Here is a 17,048-nt window from a genome sequence, read left to right as displayed (position 1 = left end):
TCCAGTGTCGTACCTACGTAGTTTGGACCTTTGGACTAAGTCTCAAAGTTCAATTTTCGCGCCCAGCTGCTAGTTTGTTAGAGGCCAAGGCCATGGCTCCAATTCGCACAATCTAATGTTTTTGTTTGGAGTTATGATCGAGGTTTTATGGATTTATGGATTCTACACATCCAGTGTCGTAGTTTCTACGCGTCCATTCCGTTGGTCATGTTCATGTTCACTTGCGTTTCGATATAGAAAGTGGAGACGTAGATGACGTCGCAGTCCTTGATTATGGGCACAGGGCTGCGGTTCACATTTCACTTATGGTACAGCTGCTTGAACGGCCGGTGGGGCGTACGTGGGTAAAAGCTGTGCCGCGTCGCCATGGCCGAATGGCGTCGGCGTTCAGACTCTTGTACACTTGGCACATGGCGTGGGTCGAGAAATCGTGGATTTGCACGATTTCCTCGAGCGTTGCCGACGCTTTCGCCACGAGGCGAAACAGAATCATGCCCTGAACCGCGCCTTCGTTGAAACTCACGCCGTTGAAGCTGCCGACGCGGCGCCATCCGGCCGTCCGGCGCTCGACCGAGAGCGCTGCGTCCAGAACACAGTGCAAGGACGTATCGCCGATCGACTTGTACCGGTGCACATCGTCGTCCGAAGGCGACGGAAACAAATAAATGTACGTGTTCGGTGTTTGGGAGCTTCAAAACGTAGCCTGCACGAAGTATGCGACGGTCTACGTCGTTGATCATGCGTCGGCACGTTGGCCATGGGGCTGTTGATGCGCGGTGGTGTTTCACTTTAACGTCGAAAAAACGGGCTCGAACGTCTACACTTGCAACAAATCCGAATGAAATTTCGGCGAGTCGTACTGATTCGAGCCTCCAACGAGTCCATGCAGGACTGCGTTGGCTCATGGGAAAGCGTGAAAAGCGATGGTTTACAGGAGCCAACGATCTTTTCAAGGGCGGTCCCTCTGCTCGTAGATGTCATCGCCAGTGAAGCAATCCACGACGATCAGCCCGCCACTCGTCCCCGAGGCTGGGCGCATCTCAAAAGGTACTCGGCCCACGCCGCCAATTGGCCCGTCGACTTCCTTGCCCATCCGCGGATACGACCATCATTCCTGTCCGGAAAGTGCAATCTCACGTTTGATTCGTCGCCGATTTTGATGCCATCAACCGGCGTATGGCCAGGATGCGCAGCCATCATCAACCACGTGGCCGCGTCCCTGCTGACGTGCTCAACACGTCTTTTCAGTTTTTAATTTGCCCCCAACTGATACGATGCCCACGACCTTCGTCCTCGCGCCCGAGCACGGCTACGTCATCCTCGTCGTCATCCTCACCGGCTTTGTCAACGCGTGGGCCGGCATGAAGGTCGGCGGTGCGCGCAAGCGCTACAACATCAAGTATCCGCAGGTAGCATGCCACGGTGCTTGCTTTCGGATGCGCTCACAATAGTATGCTCTAGATGTACGCTGAAGTCTCCGACAAGAACTTTAACGCGTTCAACTGCGTCCAGCGTGCGCACCAGAACGTGCTCGAGAACCTCCCCGTCTTCTTTGCGCTCCTGATCACGTCCAGCATCTACCGCCCGGGCTACGCCGCGATCGCGGGTCTCGTCCGCGTCCTCGGCTTCATCGTGTACGTCCAGGGCTACGCGACGGGCGACCCGGCCAAGCGCATGCACGGCGGCTTTGGCTACCTCGGTCTCTTTGCGTCGCTCGGCCTTAGCATCGAGGCCGCGATCACGCTGCTCTATTCGGCGTAAATTTACGGGAACAATGCGCGGTTCCTTGCATTTTATCGTATTTTTTACATTTATTGCATGCGTCACAGAAAATGCTCAAGAATAGCCCGACGACGTGTCGAGAGGGCGACGTGCCTTGGCGCTGCGGGTGACTTCGAGGAGCAGCATCGGGTACTCACCGAGCTCTTCAAAGCCCTTGGTATCGACCACGTCTTGGAAACAGGCGTGGATGAACGTCATGCAGCTTGCTTTCAGCATCATGGCCTGTGCGCGGCCGTGACCGACTAATTAGGTAAGGACGGCATACCTCGTACATGTTGGCGGCAATGAGCACGGTGCAGACACTCTCGACATCCAGAGTGTGCGCGAGGTGGTTCTCGCAGAGGCGCGAGAGTTCCTACAGCGAAGTATCTCGTCGTCGTATGACCATCGTCACATTGACGCACCGCCACCGAGTAGTGGTCGGCAAGGCCGAGGAGCTCGACCGCTGTCTCGAGGGAGAGCTGCTCGACGTAGCCCGTGTAGAAAAACTCCTAGGGCTGAGAGTGAGCACGAGCAAATAAGCTATAAAGAGCGTCGTACGAGCAAGCTGTAAAAGGCGGCGTGGGACCAATTCGGAATCGTAATGGTATCGGCGTGGCTCTCGCGCATACCGCTGGCAAACATGCAGCGAAAGAACGGACTCTGCGCCGCCACAATCGCTTTGTGCGCGCGGATCGGCTTGTCCTGCACGAGAAACGTCACGTCGCTGTAGCTCGCATCTTGGTCGAGCAGCAAGTGGCGGAGGTTGGCAACGACGTGGGCTTGCGCGGTCGCTCGGAGCCCTTGCTCCTCGATGGAGCCAATGTCCAGAATGTACATGTCGTCCATCCACTTGAAGCCGTCAAAGCCTCCGACAAAGTAGATCTACGCGCATCATCATGAAACCATGGTGCAAGCAGGAAGAGGTGACCCTGGCGCCGACCAAGCACGCGCTGTGGCGCTGGCGGCCCGTCGGCACAGCGTCCATTTCCGGCGGCCGTTCCCAGCACATGCCATCTACACAGTATAATATTGGTCTATCGCAAAAGAAATACAGCAAGGCAGACCAAGGTTGAGAATGAAGAGCTCGTTGGACCGGCCGCGGCCGTCGTAGCCACCGAAAAAGTAAATTTTGTGGTCTCGGATCGTCGCCGTGTGGCCGCGCAGCCCCGGCGGGAACGGGCCTTGGATGCTGGCCAAGTGCGTCCACGTCAGCGTCTCTACACATTCCAGGATGACAAAGTGCTGCATTTATTCGTGGAGCCAACCGGTTTGGAATTCGTACAAATCGCGCAAATGCTTGGCGCCAGAGTGCCCGCCAAACATGTACAACGTGGTGCCCCGGATCGAGACGGTGTGCGCATTGCGCGGCGCCGGCTGGTACCCATGCACCGTCGGGTGGATCCACGTATACGTATCTAGTTGTCCACTGTAGCCAGATATGGAAGAATGACGTGGTTGTGTTACCGAGGTCGAGGATGTCAATGTCATTGAAGCAGTTGACGCCGTCAAAGCCGCCAAAGACGTAGATCTTGCGGCCGACGCGCGACATGGTGTGGCACGCGCGGGCGCTGGGGCCATGGCCCGACGTGGTCTACACAAGCCATGCATACTCGGCCGCCAATGCGGAATGGTTGCCTACCACGACGCTCCACTTGCACCGCTGCGTGTCAAACACATGCAAGTCCGAGAGCCATGTGGAGCCGTCGTGGCCGCCATGAATGAAGATCTTGTCGTCGACGACCGTCGAGGCGTGGTTGTTGCGCGGCGACGGAAGGCGACCGTCGGCGTGGAGCAGGCTCCAGCTCTGCGTGGGCACGTGGAACTGCCAGAGGTCGTTCAGCGCCATCTTGCCGCTCCAGCCACCAAAGAGAAAGAAGGCATCGCGGCTAGGCACGTACTCGCACGTGTGCGCAGCGCGCGACCCGGGCGTGTCGCCCTCGGCGTGGCCCTGCGGGTGTGCCCAGATCGCCATCTCGCCCCAAAATCTTTGGGCGCTTCGTTGTATCCGGATCCGCATCGTTTCCAAAAAGGAAACAAGCGATTTCTTAACATGTTTCTTATCGTGCTTCTTAACAACATTGTTAGCATACTCACCACGGATTGTGCTCCAAATGCTGCGAGTAAACCGGCTTCGGCGGACGTGGCAGAGCGTCGAGACATTTGCATTCCGAGCGCAGGACCATGGTGCTCGTACACCTTCTCTATGGCATGTACGTGCGGCTAGATGGCCCAGGACGCCGACGACTCATGGCCTCCATGTAATAGCTTCAAGACGCTGGCATGGCTCGCCGGCTACAGCGAGCACTACGTGACCGTCGACGACATTGAGTGGTCGTACCTCGACTCGGGCAACGCCAAGGACGAGCGGCCGATCGTGCTCTTCCTGCATGGCTTCTCGAGCGTCAAGAACTCGATGCTGCGCGTCGCGCGCGCCACGTCATACGACTTTCGCGTGCTTATGCCCGACATGCCGGGCCATGGCAACACGACGGCGCCGTCCATCACGAGCTACCGCGCGACGGAGCAGGCAATGCGCCTCGAGGCCTTTCTGCAAAAGGTCATTGGCAGCGCCAAGATCCACGTGGTCGGCTGCTCGATGGGCGGTATGATCTCGGGCACGTATGCGTCCATGTACCCGGACCGCGTGCTCTCGACGACGCTCATCTGCCCCGCGGGCGTGAGCATGCCTACAAAGAGCCCGCTGCTGCAGATCTTTGAAAGTACGGGCGAGAATTACATGCGGGCGACGACCGCCGACGATTTTATCCGCCTCCACACGTTCATGTTTCACGCGCCACGCAAACTACCACACTTTGTTGCCAACCTCGTCGCCAAGGAGCGGGTGCGACGACGACCTGCCCTCCCGTCTCATCTTGCATCCATGTAGGCCAAGCAAGGCGATGTCCTCGAACGACTCATGAGCGACATCCTCCTCGATTTCCAGACGCTGGACGACAAGCTTGACCAGATCCAGAGTCGAGTCCAGATCATCTGGGGCGACAACGATCAAATTCTAGACAACTCGAGCTTGGAGGTAATCTCCCATACGATGACAGGATAGAGTGTCTCCATGCCCGTAGATCATCCGCCAGAAAATCCCGGACCACCGACTGCAGGTGCACATGGTCCCCGAAGCCGGCCACTGCGTCCACCAAGAAAAGCACGCCGAGGTCGGCGCCCTCGTCCATACCTTCCTCGCGCAGTTCATTACTGTCTCGGTACCCGGCCAATAGATGTATCAGTAATATATCTCCTCTTGTCTTCTCTTCCCCACAACCACCAACCTCGGCCCGCATCGCTGCGCACACCCTGCGATACCACGTCGTATGTGTGATGCGAGGATTATGCGCATGCGTTGATGGACGACAAGGTTGCTGCTTCGCGCATGTCGATTCGGTAGCGATTACGGATTCACATAGGCGTCGAGGGGCGTCGTTTTGGCGGCCACGAGACGCGAGGCAAGCGCTGCAATCTCGCGCGGCAGAAAGCCCGTTTGACGCACGGCCGGGTGCTGCTCCAGCACGAGCGAGAGATTCGTGTTCGGGTCGGGATGGTTCTTTTGATGTGCGATCGGCGACGCACTCACCTCGGAGAGCGAGAGGCCGCGGTCCTTCCCGAGCAGCCGTCGCAGCAAGTCGACTGCTTGCGCCGGCCCGAACGGGTGCAAATGCTGCATGCGGCCGCCGTGGGTTTGGAAGACCGGCGACACGACCTGCTTGCGCGCCGTGATAAGCAGCCGCAAGCTCGAGTACTGCGTGCAGAGCGCCTCGATCCACTTGATAAAGTCGTGCTCTTCGCGCTCGAGGAGCGGGTCGACACCGTCGAGAACGAGAAGTCCGTGCTGCTCCATCGTCCTAAAGCACCCCATTCAATGATACAACCCATATCCTCGGATGAGCGACGTACGCGTTGTCAAAGGTGCGGGCGAGCCACGTCGCCACGCGCTGCTTGATGGCGGCGATCACGCGGTGCCCGAGCATGATCGTGTTGTTTTGTGCGCGGCCATGTCTTCGTCGACGATCTTGCCCACGTGCAGGAAGCGGATGCCGGCGGGAAAGACCTTGCGCGCGCCGAGGTACTTGGCGGTCGCGTACGAGAGCTGCGTCTTGCCAACACCCGCGGGGCCCACGAGCCACACAAATTTTTGCGTTTGGCTCATCGTGGAAAAGTGCGAGCAGACCTAGTCCCACCATTCGTGCTGAGCAACACGAAGAGAGACAAGATGAGGTATTTGTACATAATACTGGTCTGCCTCACGGTGACGAAAATGCTACACTCATGTTGACTTGAAACGTTGATACTTTTTGGAAAGCAACATACCTGGCACAGCGACGGCAGTTTACTTGACCAGACAACAGGAAACCGCTGCGACGACGGGACCTGCGACTCGTACTCGACCAGCGGCAGCTCCACCATGGGAAAAATAACTTCGTTGTGGTCGTCGCCTTCGGGTAGCAGCTGGAATTTCGATGCCGCCTAGCGCCAAACGATGGACTCCATGTATCCCAATAATTTGTGATAGAGTGTACCTTGATGGCGTGGGGGAGGTGCGGGTACACCGACACGGCGTGGCGACCAATCTCAAAGCTCTCGGCCACGCTCTTGCCTTGCCCCAGTGCGAGGTAAAAATTCCTAAAAATGTACAAAATTCAAATCAATGCAATTGGCAAAGATGGTGTCTGACTTTGTAAAGACGATGGCCGCCTGGTCTTCGAGACGCTCTTCCACCTTGACGGCAATGACGTGGGGGATGCCGCACTGAAGGAACGCCGACGCTACGCTGCATGCGTCGAGACCCATTCGAATGCAAACGACCTCACGCACCGCAGTACTGAGAATGACACGCTTGGACGACAACGAGGCGGAGCGGAGAGTTGGGCCCGCCAAAGAAGCTCCGCCGGAGCTCGTCGGCGACCATCGGGTGCACAGCGCTCTCTTGGTCTTCAAAGTACAGACACTTGGGCCCGCCATGCCCGGAAAAGTGCAGCGCGCGACAGCCCAGCGTCATCATCGACTGAAAGTTGTTGGACGTGGCGAATTGCACGTTGACGTCGATCTCGCGGGGCACGAGCATCACTAATCGCAGGTTCAGTGATCCATAGTCCGATTGGGATGTTGATATATACCACTGGGGTCCTCGGGCTTTGTGCTCTACATGTCGCATCTCAGCCATCATCGACTAGGACTATGCTCGAAGGGCATCCTACCGCGTGCTTGGAGGCATCTTCGAGCGTCTTGATGAGGTTGTCGTACTCGCGGCACAAGTCGAGTTCCTACGTGTCTGTCCTTGTCCAGTGACACGTATGACGCTCTTGGGATGGACCTCGATCGGGTGCAAGCGGCCGTGCGCGTCACGCCCCACAAGCGGCGACGAAAACAACACGCCCTAGGCATGCGATATGAGCCGTCTGGCGACATCTATCAATCTATCAGGACAGATGTACCAATACGTTTTCTTGAATGTGACGTTTGGTGACGGGCGGACGGTCCGCGTCCACAGGGCGGGTCGCCGCCGTCGCGTTCGCGCCGACAACATGCGGGTCTTCAACAATATACCTGCGCAGACACGAGATATATGTAAGAGAGGTCGACAAGAGGTGTGTTTATACCCGAGCAGCACCGAGCCCGACTTGGACGAGAGCAGTGTGATCTTGTCGTCGTGCTGCAGCGTCGCGGGCTTGTCCTTGACTAATCATACAAAAAGGTTAAAAAAGCTCGTCGATCAAAACAGAGTGACGTGTACCCATCGTGATGCCGTTGAGTTTGATGCCATTGCGGCTACGGTCCGTAATGCGCACGACGACGCGGCTGGACATGGTGTCTTGGACGCACTCGAAGACGCAGTGTTCCTTGCTGAGCTTGGCAATGTCGACGTGCGCCGAGTCGTTCTTGTTGTTGAGCGCCGCGGTAAAGAGATCGCGGCCAAATACCAGTGGCTTGTGCATTGGACTAGTCCAACACTGCGTGAGGAAGCGCAAGGTGGAGAAATCCTGCGTACCTAAACTCGACGTCGAGAAGGCCCGCGCGCTCGAGCTTGTCGACCGAGTCGTCGCTCAAGTTGGCCACGACCGTCGGGTGCAGTCGCAAGCGCAGGCACACCATGTTTTCCGAGAAGGGCATGGTCTGTGTCATCTCCATGATGGCCTGCGACGCGACAAACTCAATGTTCTCCGTGTCAGCCAGCGTGTCGCCGAGGTCGTCTTCGTCGTCGCCGCCTGCCGTGGTTTCGCGGTACTGCCCGGCCAAGCTGCTGTAGCCCACGATCGGTGCCCCTGCGTAGCGAGGCGTCGGGCGTGCCAGCGCCGGACCGCCCATGCTCGCGTCCGGCGCGCTGCCATCGTCCGTGAGGTCGAGCATCGAGAGCGACGTGAAGCCCGTGGGCGGCGCCGTGGCCATCGCGCTCTTGGCCCGCTTCCGGTTCTCGGCGTCCTCCATCCACGCGCGCTTGGCCGACGCGGTGTCCATCTCGCTGAAATTCGCAAATACGAGTGATCCATATCCGGTTACTCTCCGATTTCATCCGGAACGGCGCGAACGGATCTTTCGCACGAGGCCGCAGCAAGGCCACCGTGGCCGGACCCACGACGACTTGGCCGCTGGCACTCACGCGCGCCGTCCTCGCACTACCGTCTACGGTGGGCCATGACCGCCCAAATCTGGCAAAACGGAATTGTTGATGAAACATTTAATGTGCTGTCGCGACGTCGGTGGTCGTGCTGTCGAGCGGCGAGTTGTACACGGATGGCTTCGGCATCGGGTTGAGCGACTCGAGAAGGCGCGCGAGCTGCAGGACGGTATCTTCATGCCAATGCGCGGCTTGCAGCTGCAGCGGCATGGGCAGCCCGCCCGAGGAGAGGCCTATCTGCACTGCAAGCAATCCCAGGTACACCGACAAAGTTGCCGAGCACCATGCACTTCATGAGGCCTGTGGTGAGCTCGAGCTGCGAGAGGCCGGCCTTGAAGACGTCGGGCTCTAAGCGCGGCGCGAGGATCGACGTCGCGCAGCATGCTAGTGGCATACGCGCGCACGCGCTGGGCCGCGAGAAAGTCGATGCTCGAGAGCACCGCGCGCGCAAGCTCCAAGTTGATTTGCACATCGGCGCTGAACTCGCGAATGCAACGATAGTGGACGTCCGTGGCCTGCGCCATCTCGGTGAGAATCGTCATGTTGTGGCCAAAGTGGATCGCTTGGAGGTTCGCGAGTTTGATGTGCATGATGGTCGCGCCCCGCGCCTGCAAGTCCGCCATCTGCGCGTGGATCGCCGTCACGATCTCCGTGTCCCTGCCAAAAAGGTAGTCGGGATCGATACCGACGCGGAGGTGTCCGAGGTCGGTCGCGAACGGCGACGTCGAGAGATAGAGCGGTGGTTGGTACAAACTCATATGATGATGGCCCGCGTCGCTGCCCGCCATGATGGTGTATGCAAGCGCTGCGTCGTGCACGGATGCAGCGAGCGGTCCGACTTTCGAAAGGCTCGGGCACCCGTGAAAGTCATAGGGGATCCGGACGTACGTGGCTTTGAGCCCCACGATGCCGCAAAGGCTGGACGGAATGCGCACCGAGCCGCCGCCATCACAGCCGATAGCGATCGGCACAAGCCCGGCGGCAGCCGACCCGCTCACCGGTCATGTGATTCTCGTTAAACGGGTTGGGCGCGGTGCCGTGGTGGATGTTAATACCAAAGCAGCCGGCGCCAAACGCGTGCATGTTGGTTTTACCGACGATGATGGCGCCGGCCGCGCGTAGCCGGGCGACAGAAAAGCAGTCGACGGGCGCCACGCCATGGACCGACCCGAGAAAGGACGTACCAAACGTGGTCGGGTAGCCTTCATCCTCGATCTACGATACGAATACGGTGCGCTTGACCACTCTGGATGCGGATCGATCTCGCACCTCGTCTTTGACGGCGATCGGGACACCGTGGAGGGGGCCAAGGGTGGCGCCGGCACGGTACCGCGCCGTCGACGCTATCGCATTCTCTAGCGCCGCGTCAGCGTGCACCTGAATGAGCGCCCGCAATGGCACGTCCCGCCGGTTGGAGTCGTCAATGGCGTTGAGAACGCCAGTGATGGCTTGCAATGAAGTGATCGCAGCCGATGTTACTTGGCAACGTAGTCAGCTGCTGTGTAGCAGTGAAAGGCGAGGGACTTCTGCGGGTGCTCCATCGCAGCAAGCGCCTGCAGGGAGTAGGCTCGTGCGTGCGCCGTATGCTGCGCGAGAAGGGAGCTCGAGGGCATGCAGAGCGGGTAGTAGAGAGGCTGCATGCGCACGGTCGCCGCGAGCTCGCGCACTTGAATCATGCGGTTGTCCAACTTGATCTTGCGCAGAATGGTGGGGCCAAGGACGGGTACGCGCAGCAGCTTGGCAAAGACCTTGAGGCTGTTGCCTGTGAGACGCGGGGCCCGGAGCTCCGTGAGGTTCATCGAGTCGCCTGCAACCTTCTCGAGCAGTACGTCGTAGGTCGCGAGCGTGTGCTCGTCGTCGCGGCGGCCCATGCTTGTGAATGGGTGCCTTGCTTGGTCGTGTTGGAATGTGTAGATGACAGCGTGAGCGGTAGAGTCTGTTCTATAAAAAGTTTGTCGAGATCGAAGTAATCTAAGCGTCCTTTGCGTCCCATCTTGCCGTAATGTGGCTCAAATACGACCGTAACTCTAGGTTCGGAGGGTAGTGGCAGCCGATGAACGCTTGTCCGACATTGACATTGTGTTAAAGTTCGGCAGCGTATGTGCTGCGTTGGCCAGTGTGACAACGCTATAGTATGTGCAAGGACGACGCGCCCAATTGACATCTCTCTTTGAGATACAGTGCTCGCCGATTTGCACCGTGGGCAAAGGCCAAGGCAGCGTCAAGCTCGGGCGCCTGTGGATCACTTGGTCTCAGCTCCCACAAGCAGATACATACTAGCACGACGTCTTTCGAGCGTCATCGCGCCTTGCGGCTCACACCGTGTCCATTGCACATACCTCGCTCCTCGCGTTCACTATAGCCACTCTAATGCTGCCTCACAGACACACACTCAACTCCACCACCGCGTGACAACGTCACATCTCGACAATTGAAAAGAAAAGCACCCTTTTTGTCCAAAGACGCCAAGCCGTAATCGCGCCACGTCATCACGCGAGATGGTAATCAACGCCGCCATATGGCACATCGTCTTCGCCGATTTCTGCTTCAAAAGCGCATTTGCCGGATCATGGCGACGAGCAGCCTACCCTACGTGGAGCCACCGACGCCGCCAAGCACAAGTGTCGGCGACCGTCTCCGGCGTGCCGTCTTCGTGACGCTCCTCTCGATCCTTGGTCTTCCCTACATGCTCTACGCGTGCCTCGCTCAGCGGGCGACAATCGGCCCGCTCCTTACAGCGGCCCGGCGCACGAGCATCAAGCTCGACGCGATGTACAAGGACTCGTCGCGCCTCGCACGTGCGTGGTCCACACCCATTGGGCAGCGCTACCTCTGCGGCGGTCTCGAGTACCAGCGGCGCGAAGGCTACTGCGCGTCCGCAACGCTCCGAAATGTGCTCAAGTCCGTTGGTCGTAGCGACGTCCTACCGGCGCCCCGCCGCGGCGCGTCGACCCCAAAACAGTACGTGGCAGCGCTCGACCACGCAGGCTGCACGAGGTCCCGCATTGTCTACGGCAGCGATGGCTACGACGTGTTTCGATCTGCACTTTTGGCAGCCAACGACCCCAGCTACCGCGTCGCCGTCAACTTTCTTCGGTCGCCGCTCTTCGGCTTCAATGGACCGACGTTCGCGCCGTTTAATTTCATCCTGGGTGTCTTTGGCGGTCATTTCTCCAATGTGATTGGGTTCCTCGACGACGAAGATCTCGTCGTCATCTTTGACGTCAACCACACGTACGGCCCGTACCTTGTTGACGCCAAGCGCCTCTATAGCGCCGTCAACACGTACGACCAGACGGCCAAGCGCACGCGGGCGCTCGTCGTCTCGAAAGTGCTCGAGGACTCTGACTAAACATAATTTCTGTTTTTGTTGTTTACCAAGTGCGATATTGCAATCTTTGTACAATATTGTCGTGCATCGCGTTTGCGTGGAGATGGGGCGTATCCAGTCTAGTGCTTATCTGTATTTATTTATGTATATGGAGAGCGATCAAAGCGGAATGTCTTGCGTCGGACAACCAATCAAGTAGAGTCGGTCGAGCTCGCGCATGCGCGTGTCGGTCTCGGGGTTGGTCTCGACGTACGCTGGCGTGACCGCGTCGTTGTTCTCGTTGGACTTTTCGGGGTGCCAGCAGCCAATGCACACAAAGTGCTACGCCACATCCCATACACACCATGCAGCATGACCGCTTCCTTTTACCACGTTCAAAAGCTTCCGGAAACACTCGCCAAACGACTTGCCGACGAGGGGCTTGGGGCAGGGCACTTGAAACAAGCTTCGCTTTCTAGTGCATTCCCATCCTGCATGGTATCCCATCGCATCGACAACATGAGTACGTACTGTCCTTCGTAATCGCTGCCGTGGAGGAGGGCGTCGAGGACGGTCGAGAGGTGCGGTTTTTGATAGCACTCGCTCATCAAGCTCTCGATGAGGCCACTGACGTACACCCGACCTAATGTGTTTTGCACGGTGATGACGAGGCGACATGGTGCACTCTATCGACGCACCTGACGCGTAGGCTGGCTGGCAGAGATGCACGAGTTCGACCAAATCGGTTTCGTCGTTTTCGGACGCGTCGTCATTAGGCGGCACGAGCTTATCAAGGCGCGTCGGACCGAGGCCGACCAAGTGCGAGATGCGGCGCGTGCGCACGTTCTGGGATTTGACGATCGAGCTCAAGAACTTAACGTTCGTGTGCTTGACGAGCTCGACAATCAAGTTGGGCGGCCGCTTCCCGATGAGGTAGCTGCCCTCGAGGATGAAGCGCACGCACGTGATCGCGTCGGCGTCGACCATGTTTTCATCGAAAAACGATTTTGTGCCGGCGGCTGACGACTAGCATGGACGATATTGTCTACCATGTACAACGACATGCACGCAATGCACCAGCACAAGCACCGAGGCGGCCGACGGGACGCCGGCGCGAACCAGGTCCATGGAGTTTAACGGCGACCCTTGGCAGTAGTAGACGTTCTGGAACCGGTGTTTCTGGATGCTTTCGTGGTACTGTTCTTTTGTGGGTGGTTTGGGCGCCAAAATGACCACAAGCTACGGGTTTGTCTTGAAACACCCAACTCGTGTTGCACTACATCGGCGTACCCGGGACTGGGCGAGCGTGTGGTGCAACGGAATCAAAAGGTCATGGAGCGCCGACGGCACGCCGATGAGCACAATGTGGTCCTCGAACGTATTCGGAAGCGGCCGTGTCTACGCATGCACATATCAATTGGCCACTTACGGCTAAATGCACGCAACCTACCACAAAGTCTTCGTAGTACGCAGACGAGTCATTAATGGACGCGCGTTGGCCGCCGGGTGCAAATCGACTCACCCCCGGCGAGAGTGTCGATGCCTTGCGCGTGTGGCGGCGCGACAAGGACGCACTTGCAACCACGTCGGGGGTCAGCGTCGGGGGGACCCCCCCGCTCTCGAGCAGCTTCTTCTCGGCGCGCAGCTGGCGATCGCGCTCCATCTTGCGCAGCGTTTGGCGAAAAACGCGAATCTCTTCGTGCTGGTAGCGTCCAATGCCGTCGAGGGCTTCGAGCGACGCAGCAATTACATACAAGGTGCAGCACGTGTTGGGGTCGGCGGTCGTGCCCAACTTGAAGTCCATTGGGATCATGCGCACACTGGCATCCTACATACGGACAACTTGTACATGTTTGAAGCACGACGAGATTGCACCGCAATGAGCGCGATCGGGATGATCTGCAAGTTGTTGTAGAGAAAGAGAACGAGCTCGCTAAACGTCAAGCCCGAATACGTGCGTGGAATGTCGACGCTGAAAACCTTGTTGGCGCAGCCTATAGACAAAAAGTGTCTCGCGTTCCATGAAGAATATATGTAGTATATTCTGGACCGTTGAGGTACGCCGAGACCCACGACCGGTCATGTTTCTTGTTGGGAATCGCAATCGTGTCGAGGAGGTTCGAGATGAGGGTCGAGAGGCCCATGATGTCGCAGCTCTTGGCGAGTAGCGTCATCTTGAGCTTCTCGACGCAAATGACGCTGTTCGCGCCGGAAATGTGACAGTGCGAGATGTTGCGCGATAAAATCACTTGGGTGAAGATCGGTACGCGCGGGTTGAAGCTCCGGAACGCATTGGTCAAGATCGAGTTCATCTGGTCTATCGTTGTGCCACGCATGCGTCATACTAAGGTTCGAGCCGCAGCACGGACCTGTTTTTTCAAACGGGTTGTTCATGCACGTAAAGACAAAGCACATGGCACTGCGATGGACGGATGCGCGGCGCAAGTCGGTCTCGCGCATGGCCGACCCGACAATGTACGTCACGCGCGGTTCGTACAAATGGATGAGCTTGGTGATTTCGGCACTCGGCTCTTTCGGGTGTAGAATCACAATCTAGACCAAACGTCCAATGAAAATGTGCAATACTGTGCATAGATAGAGCTCTACTTGTTCGTTCCAACGCCGATTGTCCGCGTGGAAGAATTGTCGTAAAAAGGCCGCGAGCGCATTCGCGTCCAAATCGCAGGCCGTGATGACGGCATGGCTGTCTTCGGTCTTGCTGTACGCTTTGGTGTAGTCCGAATGCGAAGAGATGACGGAGACGAGCTTGTTGACTTGCAGTGGCACGAGCACAAACGTGAGTAGAATGAGCGTCGCGACACCGAGGCGACCCATGCGCGTCTGCGGCGAGATATCTCCGTAGCCCACCGTCATGATCGACACCTAGCCCTAGTCCGTGTCGCGACCACAAACGTAGTATATCTTCGTACCACAACAAAGTAGATCCAGTCGAAGAACCGGTAGTCGGTGCACTGGCTGCAGCACTGCGGGTTGGGGCAGTCTTTGAGGCAAATGTCGTTGTATGGGGTCGAGCACGCGGGGGATTCGCAGAGCCAGGGTGCGGGGCACACTTCGAGGATCTGGAGCACGCCGGCGAGCGCGATGATCATGCACACGACCGTAAGGAGCGTCGCCATGATCTGGCGCTGAACAATCGACGATGTAAAACGCAAGAGACGATACGCGCGCAAGATGCGCATCGACTTCATCACTTGCAAGAGCGAGAGCAGTTGACGGCCGACATCGCTCGCGCGGAGCTGCAGCACGACGTTCTTCGACTCGCTGCTGTTCTGCATGACCGAGAGCCCAAACTCGATCCACGTGGAGCAAATGCCAATGACATCGACGATCGCAAAGAAGCTCGTCATGTACTCGAGGCGTAGCGGCGCCGCATAAAACCGTAGCACATAACTAGCCCAAAATCCCGTCGTTCGGATTTCGTGGGACACAGAGAACGTACTCGATGGTAAAGAGCACTCCGATCGCTGTGCTAGCGTCTATTCGTGTCAAAAGTAGTGAGAAAGACGCAAGGGTGGATGGATATCTAGAAAAACAACTTGTACGCACTCGTTATGGCGGGCTCGACGTCGATGCTGTAGCCCGACCAATTGGTGTACATGAAGAACTCGACCATGACAAAGCTCAGCACGACAAGGAGCGCGTCGTTGAGGCGACACAGCGGCGCTTGCTCGAGGTTCCGCGCCGTCCACGCGCGGAACGTCTCGTCGGGCACGGGCGGTAGCAGCCAATGCGTCACCGTCGGGTCGTTGAGCGTCGTCTCAAAATGGAAGGCCGCGGCAACCTTGCTAGCGTACGTGTTTTGAACCACGGCTGCTGCCCGTCGCGTGAGGCGGCGGCTCGCCACCCGCGGCGATGGTTCTCCAGCCGTCTTCATGCTGCTGCCTTTTTGTGAAACTGCTGCGTCGAGAGTCGAGAGGACGCCACCGACGCGAAACGACACCAAGTCCACTGGATAGACTCAAAATCGCATGGCCATCAGCACCTACCTTGCGCTGTGGGCGCGAGCAAGGACCTAAATACTATTGAAGCTCTCATAGCCCCTGTGCCTACCGGTAGGTAGAACCAACCGACGACGAGAGAACGTCACTGTACTCGGCGGAGAAGCGCTCAGCTCAGGTGTACAGCGCGCACAGAAGTAAACATCCTGGCGAGGATCGTTTGATACCGGTAGTCTTATTTATCCTCGTGGTGCCATCGTTATTTGTGCATGAATACAGATAGTACAAGTAGAATGCGAGTACTGCCCTGGGTTTGATGTTGGATACACTTGCAGACCGCTGTGCGCAGAGTAACGCACCCATTCCACCGCGCAAGAAATTTGGAGCACGTACGCGCCGTCGTCAGCGCGTTGCTATTGCCGTCGTTGAACGTGGTACATGGGCAAGGACGAGATGCAAAAGTTTTGAGAGAAGTGTTCATGGACACGAGTCCATCGGTGCAGACAGTGTTGTTATCGACTTTGCCGTCGTCCTCTTGTCGTCGTGAGATACAACACCTTGACATGGCGTATATTTGCCGTCGACGGGGCTGTCGCACTGTGCAGCAACATTTGGACAGAGGTGGCGACAGTCATTTCCTTAAATCAGTCTGGTTTGCCGCCACCCAAATGCCACGTTACCCATTGAAACAGCTTTTTGTACTTTTTATGCGAATTTAAAATGATACAGTGGCCAGCGTCTCGCCCGACGGCGCCAATCTTCAATTCGCCGCCCACTGCACACATGCTTCGCGGCCGAGAGCACTCACACCGCGCACTGCAAGCGACGGCGGCCGAGAACGCGACCGGCGGTCTCTCGCCAACAGCACTCATCGCCATCGCCCTCGTTGTCCTTATCCTCATTTGCTGCTGGTGTTGCTACCGCCGCCGCCGCCACCGCACTTCATCGCCCGCCCTCGACGTGTACGCGCCTGCGCCAACGGCCAATGCGTCGACGCCCCTCACCGACTCGAGCTCACTCATTGGCCTTAACTTGGACGAACTGCGACGCTGGCGCATCAACGAAAGCGACCTCGTCGGCAGCCGGACACTCGCCTCGGGAGCGTACGGACAGGTCAGTCTCGGGTCGTTCTGCGGCACGACGGTCGCCATCAAGTCGTCGCTGCGCAAGAAGGCGACGGTCGCCGACCTCCAGTGCTTCATCGACGAGATCAAGCTCACCGCACGCTTCGAGTCGCCATACATCATCAAGCTCATTGGCGTTGCGTGGTCCAACCCATCGGACCTCCAGTGCGTGCTCGAGTACATGGACATGGGCGACTTGCGCAACCACCTCTCGCAGACAACACCCGAGACGTATCCGTGGACAGAGAAGGTCCAGTGCATCCACA

At 57.8% G+C, this 17,048-nt stretch overlaps 8 protein-coding genes across 8 annotated transcripts in view; 4 read left to right on the top strand and 4 right to left on the bottom strand.

The window, feature by feature from the left end:
- Positions 1-1,256: 1,256 nt before the first annotated feature.
- Positions 1,257-2,145, top strand: SPRG_01432 (hypothetical protein). Its single transcript, XM_012339645.1, has 4 exons — positions 1,257-1,409; positions 1,462-1,911; positions 1,964-2,032; positions 2,082-2,145. Exons 1-2 carry the CDS (start codon positions 1,275-1,277, stop codon positions 1,759-1,761), a joined length of 435 nt encoding a protein of 144 aa, XP_012195035.1. The 5' UTR covers positions 1,257-1,274; the 3' UTR covers positions 1,762-1,911; positions 1,964-2,032; positions 2,082-2,145.
- Positions 1,837-3,736, bottom strand: SPRG_19047 (hypothetical protein; the record flags this gene model as incomplete). Its single annotated transcript, XM_012339855.1, has 9 exons — positions 1,837-2,004; positions 2,048-2,137; positions 2,187-2,273; positions 2,323-2,646; positions 2,693-2,778; positions 2,829-2,981; positions 3,030-3,179; positions 3,229-3,355; positions 3,404-3,736. 9 exons carry the CDS (start codon positions 3,734-3,736, stop codon positions 1,837-1,839), a joined length of 1,518 nt encoding a protein of 505 aa, XP_012195245.1.
- A 209-nt stretch (positions 3,737-3,945) lies between these two features.
- Positions 3,946-4,997, top strand: SPRG_19046 (hypothetical protein; the record flags this gene model as incomplete). Its single annotated transcript, XM_012339854.1, has 4 exons — positions 3,946-3,974; positions 4,030-4,606; positions 4,652-4,798; positions 4,845-4,997. 4 exons carry the CDS (start codon positions 3,946-3,948, stop codon positions 4,995-4,997), a joined length of 906 nt encoding a protein of 301 aa, XP_012195244.1.
- Positions 4,998-5,167: 170 nt separating this feature from the next.
- SPRG_19045 (hypothetical protein) lies at positions 5,168-8,229 on the bottom strand (the record flags this gene model as incomplete). The annotated part of the gene is made up of 15 exons (XM_012339853.1): positions 5,168-5,618; positions 5,671-5,711; positions 5,783-5,944; positions 6,002-6,034; positions 6,085-6,240; positions 6,294-6,396; positions 6,449-6,539; positions 6,589-6,840; positions 6,891-6,915; positions 6,972-7,037; positions 7,088-7,150; positions 7,209-7,320; positions 7,374-7,452; positions 7,508-7,713; positions 7,763-8,229. The coding sequence occupies 15 exons, from the start codon at positions 8,227-8,229 to the stop codon at positions 5,168-5,170; spliced, it is 2,307 nt and encodes a 768-aa protein (XP_012195243.1).
- Positions 8,230-8,449: 220 nt separating this feature from the next.
- Positions 8,450-10,260, bottom strand: SPRG_22072 (hypothetical protein; the record flags this gene model as incomplete). Its single annotated transcript, XM_012339946.1, has 6 exons — positions 8,450-8,626; positions 8,652-8,735; positions 8,761-9,382; positions 9,411-9,604; positions 9,659-9,766; positions 9,877-10,260. 6 exons carry the CDS (start codon positions 10,258-10,260, stop codon positions 8,450-8,452), a joined length of 1,569 nt encoding a protein of 522 aa, XP_012195336.1.
- A 698-nt stretch (positions 10,261-10,958) lies between these two features.
- Positions 10,959-11,741, top strand: SPRG_19044 (hypothetical protein; the record flags this gene model as incomplete). The annotated part of the gene is made up of 1 exon (XM_012339852.1): positions 10,959-11,741. One exon carries the CDS (start codon positions 10,959-10,961, stop codon positions 11,739-11,741), a length of 783 nt encoding a protein of 260 aa, XP_012195242.1.
- Positions 11,742-11,879: 138 nt separating this feature from the next.
- Positions 11,880-15,594, bottom strand: SPRG_19043 (hypothetical protein; the record flags this gene model as incomplete). Its single annotated transcript, XM_012339851.1, has 14 exons — positions 11,880-12,041; positions 12,090-12,174; positions 12,231-12,342; positions 12,398-12,725; positions 12,777-12,938; positions 12,990-13,097; positions 13,150-13,527; positions 13,575-13,693; positions 13,750-14,016; positions 14,069-14,252; positions 14,307-14,582; positions 14,630-15,110; positions 15,160-15,189; positions 15,254-15,594. 14 exons carry the CDS (start codon positions 15,592-15,594, stop codon positions 11,880-11,882), a joined length of 3,033 nt encoding a protein of 1,010 aa, XP_012195241.1.
- An 847-nt stretch (positions 15,595-16,441) lies between these two features.
- The window catches only part of SPRG_22071 (TKL protein kinase), a gene marked incomplete at both ends in the record, with an annotated part of 1,190 nt that continues 583 nt past the window's right edge, over positions 16,442-17,048 (top strand). The window contains one exon of the mRNA XM_012339945.1: positions 16,442-17,032. Coding sequence (XP_012195335.1) covers positions 16,442-17,032 — 591 coding nt within the window. The remainder of the gene's footprint in view (positions 17,033-17,048) is intronic.

The sequence above is a fragment of the Saprolegnia parasitica genome (assembly GCF_000151545.1).
Source record: "Saprolegnia parasitica CBS 223.65 unplaced genomic scaffold supercont2.3, whole genome shotgun sequence".
NCBI classification, from domain to species: Eukaryota; Oomycota; class Saprolegniomycetes; order Saprolegniales; family Saprolegniaceae; genus Saprolegnia; species Saprolegnia parasitica.
The sequence above is the reverse complement of the archived record's forward strand: the minus strand, read 5'-3'. Positions and strand labels throughout refer to the sequence as shown.

Bases quoted from the DNA above. Each gene is read 5' to 3' on its own strand.
- SPRG_01432 (XM_012339645.1), top strand. From the start codon at position 1,275: ATGCCCACGACCTTCGTCCTCGCGCCCGAGCACGGCTACGTCATCCTC. The intron at 1,410-1,461 runs GTAGCATGCCAC...AGTATGCTCTAG, and splicing joins ACAACATCAAGTATCCGCAG to ATGTACGCTGAAGTCTCCGA.